Source organism: Lissotriton helveticus, chromosome 6 (genome assembly GCF_964261635.1).
Source record: "Lissotriton helveticus chromosome 6, aLisHel1.1, whole genome shotgun sequence".
NCBI classification, from domain to species: Eukaryota; Metazoa; Chordata; class Amphibia; order Caudata; family Salamandridae; genus Lissotriton; species Lissotriton helveticus.
In genome coordinates, this window is record NC_136067.1 from 38,449,981 (window position 1) to 38,471,283 (window position 21,303).

At 48.2% G+C, this 21,303-nt stretch overlaps 1 protein-coding gene across 1 annotated transcript in view; it reads left to right on the forward strand.

The window, feature by feature from the left end:
• KIF6 (kinesin family member 6) overlaps nt 1-21,303 on the forward strand; it is a 1,617,941-nt gene that overhangs the window by 742,229 nt on the left and 854,409 nt on the right. The window contains exon 13 of the mRNA XM_078647330.1: nt 17,051-17,236. Coding sequence (XP_078503456.1) covers nt 17,051-17,236 — 186 coding nt within the window. The remainder of the gene's footprint in view (nt 1-17,050; nt 17,237-21,303) is intronic.

Here is a 21,303-nt window from a genome sequence, read left to right on the forward strand (position 1 = left end):
TACCTCAAGATCTCGTCGTTGGAAGACATCAGGTTAAATAATGAGGCCTTAGAAATGACATTGCAATGGTTAACAATCAATCATCTAAAACTAAATGCTAAAAAAACTGAATTCCTTCTAATATCACCCTCAAAGAAGCACACAGAAGTTAAGGAATGGGCTAGAATGATCACGGCGCTTAACTGCACCCCTACCTTAGTCGACTCAGCTAAATCACTAGGAATAACACTTAATGAGAACCTGGATATGAAAGAACATATCAAGGCAATGGCAAAAAGTGCCCGTTTTCACCTGCATTACATTAGAAAGGTGAAACTCTTCATTTCAAAAGCAGATCTTAAGCTGGCAGTCCAATCATTGGTCATTTCGAGGATTGAATATGGGTGCACTACGTTAGCAGGCTTATCACAAATCTCCACAACACCACTAAAAGCTTGCCTCAGCGCAGCGGCAAGACTTATCACCGGGTCAAGGAAGTTCGACCATATCTCTCCACACCTAAAAGCATTAAACTGGCTACCGTACGAAGCCAGAATTCAGCTAAAAATGGCATGTATCACCCACAAAGCGCTTCACTACAACACTCCAAGATCTCTTGCCCAGAAAATATTATCTGGAGGAAATAGACCTGCTAGGAGTGCTAAGGATCTGGTACTGAGACCACCCATTTTCCGGAAGTAGAGAACTTATGATAGAGCGCTCTCTGGAGCAGCCCCTGGAATCTGGAACTCTCTTCCACCAAACATCAGAAAGATAACAAACACAGCAACTTTTAAGAGGGAAACAAAATATTTCTAATGAGCAAATTCCTCCCATAGCTCGAGATCGATCTTCTTTAACACAGTGACAGAGTTAAGTCCAGGACACTTACTCATTAGAAGTGAAAAGACTCACAACAGCGGAGTAGGTCTTACTCGAGGAATATAATCCAGGGATGGAGAAGTTGGAAATCACAGGACAAGATGCAGGACAAGTGAACTTAAATCCTAATAACCAGATCTACCTCATGTCACGGACCATACTTTGTTAACCCGATGTATAGATCCACTATTATCATGGAAGACTGCCTAGACTGGTACTTTACTAATCCTGGTATTAGATTATAAAGAATATAGAACACATCGGAAAGATCATTTAAAATCTTCCGGCAATCAGTAAATCACACTATAGAGTTAGTTTTATTTCAATAAGTTAATTTCAGACTGTATATATTGTGTTTACTGTATTTTTTGATTTGTTTCTCGATATCTTGAGATTTGCACACGTACATTGTCATATCTCTTTGTTTAACCCTTCCTTACAAAATGTTGTCTCAGTACTACCTCATGCTATGGAACGCGCTCTGATACCCATGGGTCTTGTTCGCGCTATACAAAACTCTTTAAATAAATAAATAAATAAATAAATCTTTTTTCATTCAGGAAAGCAGTTAAAACCTATCTTTTCCCATTGCCCTATTAAAGCCAGCTCTTTTCCTAGTTGTTGTCTGTTGTGTTACTTTGTTTGATATAGCGCCGGGACGCCCCTTTGCTGGGGCAGCTGCGCGCTCAAAAAATTTGATTAACATAACATAACAATGACGTATCGACGAATGTTGTAGAGTTGCTTGGGTGACTGATGCATATAATCGCACGATTCAGCTACGTCTGCACTTGCGCCAGCATTGACATATCGATGAATGTTGTAGAGTTCCATGGGTGACTGATGGATATAATCAGAAGACACAGGTACGGCTGCACTTGCGCCAGCATTGATGTATCGATGAATGCTGTAGAGTTCCTTGGGTGACTGATGAATATAATCAGAACAAACAGGTGCGGCTGCATTTGCGCCAGCATTGACGTATCGATGAATGTTGTAGAGTTCCATGGGTGACTGATGGATATAATCAGAAGTTTTCAGGTACGGCTGCACTTGCGCCAGCATTGACATATCAATGAATGCTGTAGAGTTCCTTGGGTGACTGATGAATATAATCAGAAGATACAGGTACGGCTGCACTTGCGCCAGTATTGACGTATCAATGAATGCTGTAGAGTTCCTTGGGTGACTGATGGATATGATCAGAAGATGCATGGACAGGTGTACTTGTACCCGTATAACCTTTTTATGGAGTTCTCTGGGTGATTGACTGGAATAGTCAGTAGATACATCTACATGTATACTTGCACCAACATTGTTGTATATTAATGGATGTTGCAGAGTTGTTTGTGTGATTGATAATGGACACTGTAGACATCTATGAGTGATTGATGAGTAAAACCACAAGATACATGGACTGGTGTACCTGAACCTCCATTGATGGGCATTATTGAATATTGTGGCACTCCTTGGGTGGTGGATTAATGTTATTACAAGATACATGTACATGTGTACTTTTACCAGCTTTGATGTGCATTTTTTGGATTGATGGGAATAATCACTAGATAAATACACACGTGTGCTTGTACCAACTCTGATGTGTGTTAATGGATGTTGTGGAGTTATTTGTATGATTGATAAGAATACTCACTAGCTACCAGTACAGGTGTACTTGCATCAACAGTGAAGTATTAATGGATGTGGAACAACCTTTACAACGCAACTTTTACGACCAAGTACCATTACTTCTGATAGATACATCTGCCGTGTGGATTCCTCACCTTGTGAATATCCCCTTGCGTCAGCAACGTTCGGAAATTTTCTTCGTAGTACGCCGACGTGGGCGACGTCACAGGAGCACGGCATCGCGCGCGACTCCGTCTGACGTCACCGACCCCATATCAGGCCCACGCCGGCGTGATGACGTCAGTTCCCTTTTTTCCGCGTCTTCGACGCTAACGGTTTTCGGGATCTTCTGCGATACTTAGTATCTAGCTGTAAATTATTTGTCACTGTTTCTCTTTTGCGACTTGATTCTTCACCGAAGATGTCGTCGAGGAAAACAGGCTTTAAACAATGTAGGTCTTGTGCCCGCATGATGTCTATCACTGACCCACATAAGGATTGTTTGTGGTGTCTTGGTTCGAGTCACGACGTCAAAAACTGCAATTCCTGTTTTAAAATGAATCCAAAGGCGCTTCGGGAGCGTGAAGCTAAACTACTTTTGGCGAAAGTTAAACAGGATACTGGAAGATATTCGAGATCGACGTCACGAAGATCGAAGTCGAAGCAAAGGTCTCGATCGAAGTCGGGATCGGCGTCGAGAACCAGAGCGGGTTCGAGATCTGGAGAGGAGTCGAGATCTAAAGCGAAGTCAAGATCCAGAGAAAGATCTAGGTCTAGATCTAAGTCGGCTTCCGGTCACGCTTCGAGCTCCTCGAGGAGAAAGCATAAGAGGAGGAAGCACAGTTCAAAACATCATTCGGAGAAGGAATCCTCTGACTCGAAGAAAAAGTCTCACAAACATCGTAAAGACTTTGTCTCTCCTTCGCCTGCCTTGTCAAAAGAAGGTTCTCCGACTCCGGAGCCGGAGCCGGATCCGGATCCGATATCCTCGCATCCTTCGGAACATGAAGAAGAAGAAGAGGTGATTCCTCAAGATCCGACTCCAATGGAGACTCCTGTGGACCCAGAAGGTCAGAGTGAGAATGTGTTGGAACGGCCTCCATTGGAACATCCGGTAGGTCCGTACCCTCCCTTTCCTGGTCCCGGTCAGGACCCCTCGCATTTTCTCAATGCGATGTTTGGAGTGTATTCCAGGGTGATGTACCCCGCTGGAGCGCCTGTTGGTCCCATGGGTCCATTATCGTACAATCTGGGTATTCCTCAGTCGTACGCCCCAGCTCCATTTATGCCTTTCATGCCGGCGCCTCTTCCACCTTGGCTCGGTACGGCTCCACCGAGGTCTTCGACTCCGCATGCGGCTTCGCCGACTCCGGATCGGCCTCGTAGTCGAGATCGAGGTACCACACCTGTTCATGATTCTCGTCCTACTGCTCCGGCTCCTCGATCGACGTCGGAACCGGCTCCGTCGGAGTCGTTACCGGATCCGTCGACTTCGGTTCGATTGGAGTGGTCGAGGCGAAGAGCTCAGCGTCTTCTCGAGCAAAGAGATGATGAAAGTTCTGATGTGGAAGAAGGCGAGCTTCCTGATCATGATGATGATTTTGATGAACTTCGGGAGGCTAGTGGTCTGGAACTCTCTCCTGAGTGGGGTCTGCCTTCGACTTCTGATGCTCCGTCTAGGGATGTGGCACCCTATCACGTGGTTATTAGGAAGGCTGCTGATCTTCTTAACTTAAAGCTGCCCACAGTGGAATACAAGCCCAACATCCTCACTGAAGTCTTGCATTCTCCCTCTTCAATTGTTGAGCCTACACTGCCATTTACTGATGCCTTGGCGTATCCAATAAAGGAGATTTGGAAGAGGCCATTATCTGCTCCTGCAGTTTCAAGAGTTATTGCGAGGCGCTATAGGGTGGCTCCTGATGACCCTGCATTTCTTTCTACGCATCCATCACCAGAAAGTCTTGTGGTACAGGCGGCTTGCTCTAATAGGGCTGCAGGCTCTTTCCCTCAAGTGCCAGCTGACAAAGAGTCTAAGAAATTAGATCAGTCTGCGAAGAAGACTTTCTCTTCTGGGAGCATGGCTCTTAAGTCATCAAATGCTACTTGCCTTTTAGGTAGATATGTGCATGCATTAATGGACTCAGTGAAGCAATTGTCATCAAAACTTCCTGAGGAGGATAGGAAGAACTTTAATGAAGTGGTCTCTGACACTCAGGCTGCTGCCCGCATGGTCATTCAGAGCGGCATGGACACTGTGGATTCTGTTGCTAGAATTATGGGTTCATCCATTGCAACCAGGAGAGCCGCATGGTTAAAGTCTTCGGATTTCTCTGCGGATGTGCAGTCTACATTGCTGGACTTACCTTTTGAAGGAACTGGCCTTTTTGGTAAGAAGGCTGATGTGGCCTTGGAAAGGTTTAAAGACAGTCGTGCCACCGCAAGATCTTTGGGTCTGCAGATGAGAGGGTCTACGACTAGAAAATTCAGAGGATTCGGTAGATCTTCTTTTCGTCCCTTCAAGCAGGGCCAACAGCAACAGCAGCAGCAGCAGAACCCTCTGTATAAGTCCTATAGAGATAGACAGAAGGGTCGTGGACGTGGGCGTCAAGTTTCCTCTTCCTCCACTTCCTCCAATAATGCCCAACCCCCACCCGCATCAGCAAAGCAGCCCTAGATCCACCATTCTGGATCATGTAGGGCCAGTAGGGGGTCGGCTTACTCATTTTCTACGAGATTGGGAATCGGTTACATCAGATCTTTGGGTTCTCAATCTCGTAGAGAATGGGTATGCACTTCCTTTTCAGGAGTTCCCTCCCAATTACCCTCCTTGCCAAGGTTATTGTTCGGGGGACCACCTGCTTCTCCTGCAGGAGGAAGTCCTGACTCTGTTTCGAAAGGGTGCGATAGAGGTGGTTCCAGAGCAGGAGAGGGGTCAAGGGTGCTACTCCCGGTATTTCTTGATTCCCAAGAAGGATGGCAGGCTTCGGCCGATCCTGGATCTCAGGATTTTGAACTTCTATCTCAAACAGGAGAAGTTCAAAATGCTCACCCTTGCTCAGGTTCTTCTGGCGCTGATGGAAGAAGACTGGATGGTGTCGATCGACTTGCAGGATGCGTATTTTCACATCCCAATCCTGAAGTCGCACAGGAAGTATCTCCGTTTTACGGTGGGATCGCAGCACTACCAGTTTGCGGTCCTTCCCTTTGGACTTACTACTGCGCCTCGAGTCTTCACCAAGGTGATGGCAGTGGTGGCAGCACATCTCAGAAGGTCAGGGATTCCTGTATTCCCTTATCTAGACGACTGGCTGATCAAAGCAGAGTCGCCGGAGAAGGTGTTCCATCATCTGCAAGAGACAACTCAGTTGTTACACAGGTTGGGTTTTTCGATAAATGTACCCAAATCTCACCTGGTGCCCTCCCAGCGCAACCTGTTCATAGGTGCGGTACTGGACACTACTGTATGTCATGCATTCCCTCCACCTCAAAGGATTCACGACATTCAGGAGATGATTCCTTTATTCTACAGTGGAGCGGTTGTTCCGGTCCTGAAGGTCCTTCGTCTGCTCGGTCTGATGGCTTCTTGCATTCTGTTGGTCAGTCATGCACGCTGGCACATGAGGGCACTCCAGTGGTGCCTCCGCAGGCAGTGGTATCAGCACAACGGAGATCTCAGGGAGTCAGTGAAGATCTCCAGAGAAGCTGCAGCGGATCTGTCTTGGTGGGGCGTGGAAGGCAATCTGTCGCAAGGAAAGCCTTTTCAAAACTGCCTACATCAGTGGCCACAGTGATAACGGATGCATCCACTCTCGGGTGGGGTGCTCATCTGGGAGACCTGGAGGTCAAAGGGCTTTGGTCTCTGGAGGAAAGGTTGTTTCACATCAACCTTCTGGAATTGAGGGCGATACGTTTGGCGCTCAAGGCCTTCCTCCCTTCCCTTCGCGGTCGGTCAGTCCAAGTCCTGACGGACAACACGACTGCGATGTGGTACATCAACAAGCAGGGAGGAGTAGGGTCGCAGTGTCTCTGCAGAGAGGCTCTGCGTCTCTGGTCCTGGGTTCAGGACCATCAGATTTGTCTGGTGGCAAATCATCTGGCCGGAGTTCTGAACGTTCGTGCAGACAGTCTCAGTCGGCAGTTCTCTGTCAACCACGAGTGGAGGCTTCACCCGGAGGTTGTTCACGAGATCTTTCAGATGTGGGGGACTCCTCGGGTGGATCTATTCGCAACTCGCGAGAATGCGCACTGCCTGTCATTCTGCAGTCTCCAGTATCCGATGCAAGGAGCATTGGGGGACGCGTTTCAGTTGAGTTGGGAAGATCAACTCCTTTACGCGTTTCCTCCTATACCTTTGATTCCTCGGGTTCTGAGGAAGATTCGTCAAGACCGGGCCCAAGTCATATTGGTCGCTCCGGATTGGCCAAGAAGGGTGTGGTATTCGGACCTACTCCACCTCTCCTCTCACCCGCCGCTCCGTCTCCCTCACAGGGCAGACCTCCTCTCTCAGATGGAGGGGCAGGTTTTACACCCCCACCTCCAGACATTACACCTTCATGCCTGGAGATTGAACGGGGCAACTTGAGTTCTTTTTCTCTCCCTCACGAGGTAGTGGATGTCATTCTCTCTGCCAGGCGTGACACCACTAAGTCCATTTATTCCTATAGATGGTCAAAATTTGTTTCTTGGTGCAGGGAGAGAGATGTTGACCCTTTGAAGGCTCATTTGTCTAATATTTTACAATTTGCCCTTTATCTGGCGCAGCAAGGTTTGGCTGTGGCCACGGTCAAGGGGTATCTTTCAGCCTTATCGGCGTTTCTATGTTTGCCGGATCAGCCATCTCTCTTTAAATCTCCGGTGGTTTTGAGATTCTTGAGGGGTCTCATAAATATGTTCCCTCCTACTCCTTTTGTTGTTCCTCATTGGGATTTGAATCTTGTGCTGACCTTCTTAATGGGTTCTCCCTTCGAACCCTTGCACAAGTGTCCATTGAGGCTTCTCTCTTTTAAAACTATCTTCCTCGTTGCAATCACCTCGGCAAGGAGGGTAAGTGAGCTTCAAGCTCTAAGTTCCAAACCCCCATTCCTGACCATTCATGCTGAAAGGATGGTTCTTAGGACCAGGGCTGCTTTTCTGCCTAAGGTGGTGACTCCTTTCCATCTTGGGCAGTCCATTACCCTTCCTACCTTCTATCCTCCCCCTCACCCGTCTAAGGAGGAAGAGAGACTGCATCGCCTGGACCCTAAGAGGGCGGTGTCTTTCTATCTGGACAGGACTAAGGCTTCCGGATGGACGACCAGCTGTTTGTTGGCTTTGCTGGCTGCAAGAAGGGCAGAGCGGTGCACAAGCGCACTCTTTCCAGGTGGATAATCCTGTGCATCAAAATCTGCTACTCACTTGCGGGTAAGGACCCTCCTGAGGGTATTAGAGCTCATTCAACTAGGGCAAAGTCTGCAACATCTGCTTTGTCTAGGGGTGTGCCTGTTGAGGATATTTGCAGGGCCGCGACTTGGGCCTCCCTCCACACTTTCGCGAAGCATTACTGCTTGGATACCGAGGTGAGGAGGGATGGCCACTTCGCGCGCTCTGTCCTCCAAGATTTCCTGGTGTAGCAGGGTGGACACCCTCCTCCGGGAGTGGGGACTGCTGTGGGAATCTATTCACAAGGTGAGGAATCCACACGGCAGATGTATCTATCAGAAGAACAAGTTACTTACCTTCTGTAACGCTTTTTCTGGTAGATACTATATCTGCCTGTGGATTCCTCACTGACCCACCCGCCTCCCCGTTGTCCACTCTGCTATACCTGGTCTTTCTGTATATATGGTTTATACTATTGCATTGATTTTGTTCTATATGTACTGTGTACATTGTATATTTGCATATTTGCTATCGTTGGTCCGTCCGTGTGCCTCGAAGGCACGGAAAAAAGGGCGGAACTGACGTCATCACGCCGGCGTGGGCCTGATATGGGGTCGGTGACGTCAGACGGAGTCGCGCGCGATGCCGTGCTCCTGTGACGTCGCCCACGTCGGCGTACTACGAAGAAAATTTCCGAACGTTGCTGACGCAAGGGGGATATTCACAAGGTGAGGAATCCACAGGCAGATATAGTAGTAGTAAGCTTTATTTCGATATATAAAAACATATCATAAAAGCAGAACATCAAAATATAACAATATTCGAAAACAACTTACAATTCATTATTCAATAAAAGAGATCTGTCCGATGGACTAAAAATATGTTAAAAAAGGAGGGGAGACATTATTGAATCATCAGTTTTTTGGCAGTTCTTATACGCCAGGCCCATCCTAGGAACTTTGCCAAACAGATTGAAAAGAAGGGTCTTGCCTCTGAGAGCAGTATTCTCAAGGCTTCCAGATGTGAACGAGTTTCTAGGCTCCTGAAAAGAGGCTTCAACCACCTCCGTCTGGGAGCTAAGTAGGCTCGGCACTCGAATAGAAAGTGTGCAACAGATTCAGTTTTCAGCTCACAAAATGGACAGTCGGGAACAGTTTGCAAGGGCGGTTTCCAAGTAGAAGTGAACTGGCACAAGGGTAAAACCCCAACCCTGAATTTAATATACAGAGCCCTATCATGGGAGCTGTGTATCAAGTCCAAGTAAGCTTCTCTGGAGGGGTTACATTTGACCATCAGGAAGTTGGCAACAGTTTTTGGATGGTTTGATTTACACAGTCTCTCGCTGTCAACCCAAGTCCAGTATGCCTTCTTCAGCTCCTGTTTGGAAGGTGCAGTTTTGTTTTCCCACGCAGAACCCAAACCAAGCAAGGTAAGCGCCTTCTTCACCTCTCTAAGCCAGGCGATCTTATGCCAGCCAGGGTGGGACAAGACATCCTTTAGGGCATCCGCGTAACTATGAAGTTCAGGAACATTCCAAATTCTGGACCACAGCAATAAAGGACGTAGTTTGGCTTGATCACAGATAGGGCGAGTGCCAGCGTCAAGCAAGAGTGGAATAGTGGGAGTGCTTTGGGGTAGCCTCATCAAGTCTTTATGAAATTTATTTTCTAGGTGGGCCAAGGTGTCCACTCTCTGGGTTCCCCAAAGTTCTGCTCCGTACAACGCTGCACTCACAATCCTAGCCCTATAGATGTCAAGCAGTGCCCCGATCGGTTTTGTAGAAGAGGCACGTTGTTCTTTGAGGAGAGCGCCAACAACCCTCTTGTGGGTTAAAAACACTTTCTGGTGATGGGCCTTCCAATTCATACTGTCGCAAAGGCGAATGCCCAGATAGTCAAATTCTTTGACCCGCTCTAATGGAACGGAGTCTAGAGTGGGGGGTTTTACAGATTTCTTCGGGGGATTCAGAACAAGGAATTTGGTCTTACCAATATTTATTGCTAGGCCCTTGGTATCGCAAAAGGCCTTAAAGCTGGAAAGTAGCGCCTGTATACCTGTCGGTGTCTTCGAAATCAGGAGGGTGTCATCAGCAAACAGGAGTGTCGGGATTTTCCTCCCGGCCAGGGATGGTGCATCAGCAGGATGTTGTAAAAGATGCTCCACCACTCCGTTCACGTATAACGAAAACAGAGTGGGGGCAAGCACACATCCCTGGCGGACACCCCTGTCTACTGGGATGCGCGATGTTTTTTCTCCCTGGGCACCCCATCTGATTTGGGCGAAGTTTTTTGCATGAAATTTTACCAATAGGGCCAGAAGATAGGGAGGTAGACCTAAACCGTCAAGGACCTTCCACAGTAGTGCTCGTGGGACTAGGTCGAAGGCCGTCTTCAAATCTATAAAGACTAGGTATAAACTGCCTCCTCCTAGCACCACTACCTTCCAATAGAGCATTAGAAGGCGGAAAGTCTGCTCGACGGTACCTGTCCCTGCTCTGAACCCCGCTTGGAAATCAGATAGTATCTGGTTATCGACCACCCACTCCAGGATCCTGCCCAATACTACTTTCCCGGCCACCTTTTGCGTTGAGTCCAACAAGCTAATGGGGCGGTAGTTTGCTGGGTCCTCCCTGATACCCTTCTTAAAAATAGGGACGACTTCAGCGCCCCTCCAGGAATCAGGTAAGGATCCCCCCATTGTAGCCTCATTGAGTAGGTCTGCAATAAGTCTGCTCCAAAATGTGGGATTAATTTTTATCAGATCGCCCGGGATCCCATCCGGGCCTGCCGCTTTATTGGGAACAATACAGCTAATTGCCTTCGCCACTTCTAGGGTAGTAAATACATCATCATTAGGTGGTAGAACTGTAGAACCAAACCCTAATGGCGGGTCTAGTTGGATGAGCCCTGGTTTAGCTGTGTACAAGTTCGAAAAATGGGCAAACCAAACAGCACCAGGAATGTTACAGGTCAATTGGTGATCTACGGGTTTTTCTCTTGACCTTAGCAAGTCCCAAAACCCCTTGGCATCTTTCTTTGTGCTTGCCTCCGTTAGGTCACACCAGAAATTGAAATCGTATGTCCGCTTTGCCTCGGACACAGATTTCCTGTAAAGATTCCTTGCAGACCTGATAGTGGTTTGGTCCTTCCCTTTGACAGCAGCCACGAGTTTACTTTTGGCATTACGGCAACTCGCTGTAAACCACTTTCCATTTGATCTTGGAACACTTTTTACAGCGCTTCTGGCGCTGGGTTTAAAAAAGGTGAATAGCCCACTTAGCGCAGTTATTGTCTCTAAGAATAGTGTTAAAGACTTCTTAGTATCACCGTTTGTGAAACTAAACTTAGATTCAGCCTGGAGTAGGATGGTTTTAGCTTGCGTCATCCGTGCCTCATCTGATACGATTCTTGCCCATTTGAGACGTCTCCCACAATTCGAGGGAAGGATCTCACGTGTCGATTTCCATATCTGATTTGTGCTTTCTTGAGAGGCCTGGTGCCAAGGATTAGAAATAGTTACCGCAAGAGGGTTGTGGTCACTATCGCAGGATTCTATAACCTCCATGTCTTGATGGTATGACCAGAGGGTATAGTTGAGCATGACAAAATCGATTCTGGAAGAATGACCCGTCCTGTTATATGTATGGGTGCCCTTGGAGTCTGATCTGGAACGCCCATTCGTTGCTCTTAGGTTATGCTCCATACAGAGAGCGTTTATGTCGATCGCCCGTTGTGACCATTTCGGGATCGGGTCAAGATTCAAGATGGGGATTCCCCTCCTGTTGTCCTCCTCGTTAGTGTCCAGGATATCTTCTACAGCTAGAGGCTCAAAACAACAATTAAAATCGCCTGCCAGCAGGATGAGAGACTCAGCGTTGCAGCCAGCCAAGATGTTGTTTAGACCTGATAAGGTTGAAGATCCTCCGTTCCTGCTGTCCCTTAGATAGATGTTAAACAGTTCTAGCTTCCGTCCCCCTTTATGTTGGAGCGTTAGCCATTGGAGGTCGGGAGATTCAGTAGTTCTTTGGAGGACGCTGAAGTCAAGAGCTATATTAATCCAGATATGAAGACCACCTGACGGGCGTCCTTTGGAACCTTGTTGGTGTACAGCCGGGACGTAAAAGGTCGAAAAACCCACTCTGTGTCTAGGTTCCTGGCACCATGTTTCCTGAAGCAAACAGATGTCATAGGGTGCCAGGAAGGTGTTCCATTCCGGATTATCAAGGTTACGTTCAAGGCCAGCCACGTTCCAGTTTAAAATCTTCAATGGGGAATCGCCGGGTGGAAGGATTTTAGGAACGTGCAAAGAAAAAAGAGATTTTTCTTCATCCTGAATAGTTGGTATAAAGGAGATCTTAGTCCGATATGATTCGATGGGGCCAGCACTACCAGGCTGTTCGCTCTCCAGTTGATTGAGCTGAACGGGAGGAGATACGGTTAGAGAGTGGGGGTCTGGCCGTAGTTTCATCCCTGTACAGTCTGAAGTAGCCGTTTTGGGCAGATCCAGGACACGTGGCGATTGAGGCAAAAGTACGCCAACATTATTTTGAGGGCTGTAAGTCTGGTTTCCAGATGGTTCCGGAACCGTGGAGGACAAAGCTTTTCCTACTTGTGGAGTGATAGTGGGCACAAAAAGTCAGTCGACCTCCTCCAGGCCTCCAAAACTATTATAGGTTAAGAGGCCATTCCAATGTGAAAAGGTGTCCGTTGGCCTCATAGGATGGATGTTCCGTGGAGGGTGCTGCACCAAGGACCAATTGACCGCCTGGGTGTATTCTTGGCGTGGGGGGTAAAAATAAGATAGCGGCCTCGGGATAACAAGTGATTCTTCACTGGTTGGCCAAGACCAGATGTGGCGTGCTGTATGTGGGTCGTCAAAAGTTACAACTACACAGTCCCCATGTTTGGATTTCTTTGTTGGTCCCACCCAAGGTATTCTGCGGACCATCATTACCCGGCTTCTCCTCCCATTAGAAGCCGGCCTATGGACGTTGAGCCAGTGCATTGTTTTATTTTTCAAAGACCAATGATTTTCGTGTTGGTCAGTGCCAAGGACAGGGACGCCTGTCAACACAACTACATACTCATTGGCCTCAGGAGGGAGATCAATATAGCCACCTCTGAAATTTTCTTTTGAACGGTGGCCCTGGGTTTCAGTATGATGAAGTCTAGTAGGTGGGGCCAGATTTGAAGTTGTATTTTGTGGCTTCGGAATCCGTGCGGGAACCTGCGGCTGTAGAGCCTGGGATTTAGCGGTAGGTGGGGCCAGATTTGAAGTTGTATTTTGTGGCTTCGGAATCCGTGCGGGAACCTGCGGCTGTAGAGCCTGGGATTTAGCGGTCGTAGAAATTTGATCCACAGCCACCGTCCTTGGCTTGGGAACAGGCCTGGAAGCAGCAGGTGCTGGCACGGGGTACTGCTCAATTTGTACAGCAGGAGCTGGCAATTGTGGGTCAGATAAAGACACGCCCTGGTTTTCAAGAGTTCTTAGGCCAAGAGTGGCCAGAGCGATAATGCTCTTTTCCATCTCGAGTAAATTGTTTTCTATTCTAGATAGTCTTAAGTCGAGTGGTGAAAGAAGTTTTTTTAGTGTTTCCCAAACTTGGTCTATAAATTCTTTATTATTTGGTCCCTGGTACTGTAACTGCAACCCCTCAACCTCTGGTGTGGTAGTAGCTAAGCCGTCACCCATTATTTGGCATGCTGGCTGTGGGATTATAGGGCCCTCGGGTAAGGCAGTACATACCTGGGTATTAGCCATTGTAAGATGTTGGGAGCCTGCCACTTTAGCCTTTTTGCGGGAGTAGGCTGAGCGTGATTGGCGCTTCCTTTTAGAATGTGTGCTGGAAGCACAAGAGGTGGTTAAAGTTTCTTGGGCAGGAAAGTTAAGGGTGGAGGGCTGAAGATGGGAAAGTACAGGGAAACTTGGGTCTTCTACAGTGCGTGTTTGCTCTAAAGGGGGAATGAAAGAAGGAGTGGTCGGGGGATGGTGGAGGTCGGCCTGAATAACAATACTATCTGGGCGAACAGGGCGAGCAGGGGTGACAGCAAAGGCTATATGGCCTAGAGAGGATTTTTTCGAGTGAGCCATTACCTCAGACAGCCTACGTGCGGCTGCCAGTTCTAGGGATACCCGGGTTTGGAGTTTGGATATTTCTTCATCAATGGCTATGTTAGTGCGGGTGATGAAGTCATCCATCGGGCCGCTGACTTGTGAACCCCTATTGGCGGCCTTGCTACGAGTCATCCTGGTGCTCATAATACTTACTATAGTGTTGTATTGTGTTGGGGCCCTCTCACAGACTACTAGGTGGGTTAGCTCTCTTTAACTGGCCCAGCTTACCCCAAGAGCAACAAGCGGGGTAGGAATAGCAGGGGGGGTGGGCCAGGGCCGTCCGCTGCCGTCCTCGAACGGCCTCAAACGGCCCGCTCTTTGCCCGCTCTTCGCCCCGAGCTGCGTCCCGCGCTGCGGGAGATTACGTCTGTTATATAGGGGGCGTGAGGGGCGGGGGGCGGGCCAGCAGGGAGAGCGGACCGTCAGCTGTGACCCGGTCTCGCAGGGACTCCTGGTCACTGGAGTCCCTGCACGCTCGCAGCCCCGCTGAGCCTCTTACCCGGTCCGCCTTGGGAGCCGCCTTGGAGCCCGCTGCCTCACACCAACTCGAAGCGGCACCCGCGGAGCGGGTGCGGCGAGAAGTCGAGCCGGTCCTGGCGAGAAACAGGGGTATGTTACACCCACGCCGTCAGTTCCACAATGCCTCCGTCAATAGGGTCTGGCAGGAAAGCGTCCCAAAGATAGCAGGTAGAGTGCTCCTTTTACCAGGTGCAGGGGGCGGGGGGCGGGCCAGCAGGGAGAGCGGACCGTCAGCTGTGACCCGGTCTCGCAGGGACTCCTGGTCACTGGAGTCCCTGCACGCTCGCAGCCCCGCTGAGCCTCTTACCCGGTCCGCCTTGGGAGCCGCCTTGGAGCCCGCTGCCTCACACCAACTCGAAGCGGCACCCGCGGAGCGGGTGCGGCGAGACGTCGAGCCGGTCCTGGCGAGAAACAGGGGTATGTTACACCCACGCCGTCAGTTCCACAATGCCTCCGTCAATAGGGTCTGGCAGGAAAGCGTCCCAAAGATAGCAGGTAGAGTGCTCCTTTTACCAGGTGCAGGGGGCGGGGGGCGGGCCAGCAGGGAGAGCGGACCGTCAGCTGTGACCCGGTCTCGCAGGGACTCCTGGTCACTGGAGTCCCTGCACGCTCGCAGCCCCGCTGAGCCTCTTACCCGGTCCGCCTTGGGAGCCGCCTTGGAGCCCGCTGCCTCACACCAACTCGAAGCGGCACCCGCGGAGCGGGTGCGGCGAGAAGTCGAGCCGGTCCTGGCGAGAAACAGGGGTATGTTACACCCACGCCGTCAGTTCCACAATGCCTCCGTCAATAGGGTCTGGCAGGAAAGCGTCCCAAAGATAGCAGGTAGAGTGCTCCTTTTACCAGGTGCAGGGGGCGGGGGGCGGGCCAGCAGGGAGAGCGGACCGTCAGCTGTGACCCGGTCTCGCAGGGACTCCTGGTCACTGGAGTCCCTGCACGCTCGCAGCCCCGCTGAGCCTCTTACCCGGTCCGCCTTGGGAGCCGCCTTGGAGCCCGCTGCCTCACACCAACTCGAAGCGGCACCCGCGGAGCGGGTGCGGCGAGAAGTCGAGCCGGTCCTGGCGAGAAACAGGGGTATGTTACACCCACGCCGTCAGTTCCACAATGCCTCCGTCAATAGGGTCTGGCAGGAAAGCGTCCCAAAGATAGCAGGTAGAGTGCTCCTTTTACCAGGTGCAGGGGGCGGGGGGCGGGCCAGCAGGGAGAGCGGACCGTCAGCTGTGACCCGGTCTCGCAGGGACTCCTGGTCACTGGAGTCCCTGCACGCTCGCAGCCCCGCTGAGCCTCTTACCCGGTCCGCCTTGGGAGCCGCCTTGGAGCCCGCTGCCTCACACCAACTCGAAGCGGCACCCGCGGAGCGGGTGCGGCGAGAAGTCGAGCCGGTCCTGGCGAGAAACAGGGGTATGTTACACCCACGCCGTCAGTTCCACAATGCCTCCGTCAATAGGGTCTGGCAGGAAAGCGTCCCCAGATATAGTATCTACCAGAAAAAGCGTTACCGAAGGTAAGTAACTTGTTCAACGCAACTTTTACCCCGCAGGTGCCATTACAACGCATTCCATTACAACACATGGCATTACAACGTAGGTGATTTTACAACTCATGCCATTACCACGTAAGTATAGGTAAGGTAAGTATTTAATGTACGTTTTTTTTTTTAGTTTTATTAATTAATGCATTTAAAATAATTATAACATTTTTAATACATTTAAGTTTTTTTAAATTATAATTTAATTTTTTTAATTAATTTTTAATTACATTTATTTTAGATTAGTAATTTAAACCCCTACACTATCCAACACTTACCCTACTATTACACCCCTCAGGAGTTAGAGTAGTAATTTTTACCCCTACACTATCCAACACTTACCCTACTATTACACCTCCCCGGAGTTAGAATAGTACTTTTTACCCCTACACTATCCAACACTTACCCTACTATTACATCCCCCCGGAGTTAGAATAGTAATTTTTACCCCTACACTATCCAACACTTACCCTACTATTACACCCCCCCCCCCCTGGAGTTAGAATAGTAATTTTTACCCCTACACTATCCAACACTTACCCTACTATTACACCCCCCCGGAGTTAGAATAGTAATTTTTACCCCTACTATTACACACCCAAGGAGTTAAAATGATTAATTTAAAAATATATTAAAAAATAAAACAATAATTTAAATTATTTATTGAATAATTTTTGTAATTTACTTAAAATTAAATTAATATTAAAAAATATAAATACTTACCTATACTTACGTTGTAATGGCATGCGTTGTAAAAGCACCTTCTTTGTAATGTGATGCGTTGTAATGGAATGCGTTGTAATGGCACCTGCGGGGTAAAAGTTGCGTTGTAATGGAATGCGTTGTGAATGCATGCGTTGTAACGTCATACATCCTTAATGGATGGATGGTGCAGACTTGTTGGTGTAATCAAATGATGCATTTACAGTGGTATGTCTATCAATATTTAATCTTTTCATGGTTGGATGGTGTAGAGGTTCCTGCATGGTTGATGGGAATGGACACATGCTACCGGTGTAGTGTCTTCCTTAACGGTGCCTCTAGATATCCTGGTGAACATGTTGAAAAAGGAGAAGAAGAGGGCTCAGGATGCTCTTGGCCAACAGAAGGCTCCTGGCTCGTTCGGCTTCGCAGCGCATGAAGATGGGCTTCGGTCGCCAACACCCAGCAGAGGACCGGAGACGAACACCACCTCCGAACAAACGTCAGGCCTCCACCTTCAAAAAGCAGGCAAGAAAGCCAAGTTTGCAAAGGCATCTTGTACACACTGTGCTTTGTTTTGACATTGTTTAGTTCTGATATCACAATTTGTGCCTACTCTTCGGATAGCTGCCCTGTATGTAGAACAGATCTTGTGGTTACTGCTGTATTTAGGTTGTATGTCGAAACCACGCGTCATTTACCACACCTGCCTTAAGCCCTGATGAAGTCGTCGGGTGATTTTTCCCTGAGACGAAACACGTGTCTGCGCTGAAGATGATGGCGGGAGTACTCTCCGTGACCTGAACTGAACACACTTCTTCTTGCTGGACCAGATTATTAGTCCCTTATAAAGATATTTGGCTACATATTTTGTCAAATCGCTGAAGGATACGTGCCTTATACGGGAGAAATATATCTATTTTTAGACTCATGTTGTATGGGACCACACACAGGCCATACCTGGAATGTGGTGATTGTATCTACTACGATTTGTTCTTACCCTGATGAAGTCGTCGGGTGATTTTTTTCTCCCGAGACGAAACACGTGTCGGCTGCTTGGCTACATTTGGTGATGTCAACTATACCAACTCATCATCAAGAATCATTGTTTCAAATTTCTGCATCTGTGATGAGAACAAAAAGAAATCAGAAAATAATGGCGATATCACTTTGAACTTTCAAAATTGGATGTGTAATTGGACTAATCCTTGGATATGATTGATTCTAACTGTTAATTTGCCTTTTGCTCGGGAACAATAATTTGTTTAGTGCCTTAAGAACGCGGTCCAAACCACAAATGCGTCTTTACAACGCATTCCTTTTCCACGCAAGTCGGTGCAACGACCTGCCTTAGGGAACGCCCTGGACTTTGAAATAGTATAATTTACTATTCCAACTCCAGTCTGCGCAACAGTAGGGAATGTGTGGTCTTAAAGTACAACAACGCTTTCCTTAACCCGTTGGCTGCTTCCGCTTTTTTGCGGCAGTGCGGCCGTTTTAAAAAACGGGCGCGGTCGCGTCGGCCATTAGCCGACAGCAGCACTAGCGAGGTAGTGCTGCCGTCGGCCAATGGCCAACGGCAGCAGCCAACGGGTTAAAGGAAGTTGTAACGGCTTGCATGGTGAAGGAATGCGTTGTAAAGGCACCTTCATGGTTCGGACTGCGTTAAGGCACAGTGTGGTTCAAGCCGCGTTGTAAAGGCTGTTTCCCCTGTGTTTAACTAGCTGCATCCTTTGGAGTGGCTTGTTGAACCGACTAGTCTTAAGGCGGAATGCGTTTTTCAGTGTTGCCTCTGTTAGTACATTATGAATCTGTGAATTCACACATCATACATGCTTACATGTGATAATTGCATGCCATAATCAATGTGCACATGCGTATAGTAAGAATGCAGATGTGCAGAGTGTAACATGCTAGAACCATTGCGGAGTGGAGAACAGGGGCCATGACACAGAAGAGGCCAAGCCTAGAATGGGCCATGCTCCCCCCTCTAGCTGGCACATACCTCTCTGCATGCACAGGCCATGTCACCCTTTCATGTTCATAGAGACAGTTCAGAGCACACTCTCATTGGCTGGGCCCACGGTGTGACGCAGTCATCACCCGGATGAGCTAGGGCAGTGGTTCCCTAAGTTTTGGCTCCTGAGGACTCCCATTGACTCAGCTCTGGAAGCCGGGGACCCCCTAGCAATCTGTATAATTTAAATTTCAAACAGTAATCTGAAAAAAATAAACACAGGTGTGAACACAAAACAAATAGTCGAATTACTAAGGATTTTAGTATTTTATATTGAAAGAATCTGAAAAATACTAAAAACTTTATTGGGAAGGTTGGTGCTGCATCTCCATGACTAACTTTTAAATGGTTGGTTTTATTTCACACTACGAGGCTCCTACTCGTGCCAGGGCCAGTCTGGAAACCCAAAGCAGCCCTGGCAAATGTTTTCAGACCAGTCCCCACAGGGTGCACACCAAGTGCAGTGAGTGAGTCGAACCACTACAAAGGGGGCTTTGGAAGGCTTTCTCCCCAAGACAATTTAGGAAACAATAGTGCATTCTACAACACATTTATCAATATATATTGAATTGCATTAGCTTTAAAAGAATAGTAAATGATGACTATACTATTCCCTTTTTATCACACTCCAACAGTGCCTCTCATCTGTCCATAGTCTCTCTGTCACATGTATTTCATTTGTTTTATAGCGTCTCTCATACCAGTGTAGGATGTCAGGGCACTTTGCAACACACACACATATAGGGCAGATTTACAAGACCCTTGCGCAACCGGTGCGTCACATAAAGTGACGCTCCAGCGGCGCATTTTAGTGCCCCATATGTGTAAGAACAGGAAAAGCCACCCTGCGTGACTTTTCCTGTTCTTATAAATATGGCCCCTTTGCACACCGCACTTTGCGTGAAAGGTGCGTTTCATGGGTTTTGCTGTGAGTGTTCCCAAGCAACACCCATGAAACCAGACACATTTCCAGATTTACGAGCAATCATGAATCTGGAAATGCGTCCGAATGCTACACCTCCCCAAGGGAAGCGTAGGGAGGTACAACAAGAAGAAATGTATTCATTTCTCCTCGTTGTTTAGGAAGATGAAATCCCCTCTAGTGATTGTTTATGTGCAGAAAGGGAATCCTACCTGAACATAAACACAACGCAGGCATCCTTGCACCATGGTGCAAGGTTGCCTGTGCCGGCGCATGGCTGCAGGTTGTGCACCAGCGCAGGGAGAGCACTGAGATGCAACATACTATGGTAAATATGTTGCATCCTTGTGCTTTGAAAGTGACTACGTGCAGCACAGCCAAATGGCTTGCAGCACTCACTGAGTCACTTTCCTTGTAAATCTGCCCCATAGAGACAATGAATCATACATGTAATTACATAAGGCAAAGGTGACTACTAGTTGTAGAATTCACATCATTCATACTGGTAGGCATAACACAGTGTTTAGCATTGACTTTAACAATGAAACTTTATTTCCATTCAAATAAACCTTTTTTTAGCAGCATCAGGATAATGAAAGACTGGGAAGAAACTTAAGTTACTATCTTGTACCATGCAGTTTGCAAACATCTTTTTGATGCCAGTTTATACGTCTCTGTGCTAGATCACAATTGTCACTTATAAACTGCACAGTAACTAAAGAATCTCTGTGACAAAAGCAGTAACCCATTGACCTATGCAGATCAAAGACAGTTAAAAAAAATGCAGGCACACTTTCTTTGCAAGAGGCATATTAACCCTCTGTGCTACATTAAATAAGTCAAGCTGCCACTGGGCAAAACTCATCTCTCTCCAGCAGGAACATTAATCACTGGTGTTATCTTGGTCTTGACACTTTTATTGTTGCTCGAAAACTTCTAATTATACTTGGAACATTTGCAGTGCTTTTAAAACTGCTGCCTGAGGACCCCCTGGGAATGTCTCACGGACCCACAGTTTGGGAAACACTGAGCTAGGGTATGAAAACCAGAAGATGAGGCAAAAACATGACATTCGACCTTTGCCCTCTGCTAATACATGGCTGCATTTACGTTTATCAGAGCGCGTGCTGCAAGTTACACGTTCTGTTAGCCCACAATTATTTCCAGCAGGGCACAAGTCCTAAAAAAAGAAGTGGGGGACGCTGTCACCGGAAGTGATGTCACGACAGGAAGTGACGTCACGAAAGGTGCCCAGCTCCTCGTCCCAGAGAGGCCAAAGAATGAAGTCCAGCTGTTTGGCAGGGGGGACGGCGTCCCCCCGGTAAAATAAGTGGGGAGACGCTGTCCACCCGCGTGGTACCCCGACTCGAGCCCTGATTTCCAGTGGAAAGGGATTGATTTATTTTGTGTGTGTGTGTCTGCGTGTGTGTCTATCCGTCCGGTATGCACGCCTTTCACTTACACCAACATGCACCTGGGGCTTTGTTGAACTTGGAACGGTTCACTACTAGGGTGATTCCGCAGCAGTGGTGGTACAAGTGTGCAAGACACACCTCACCGTGTCCATACCAGGGCCTTAGGCTCTGGAGAAATTGTTTACATTTGACGCACACATATTTGCCGGGGACCACAAATGGTTGCCATCAGGGCGCAAGT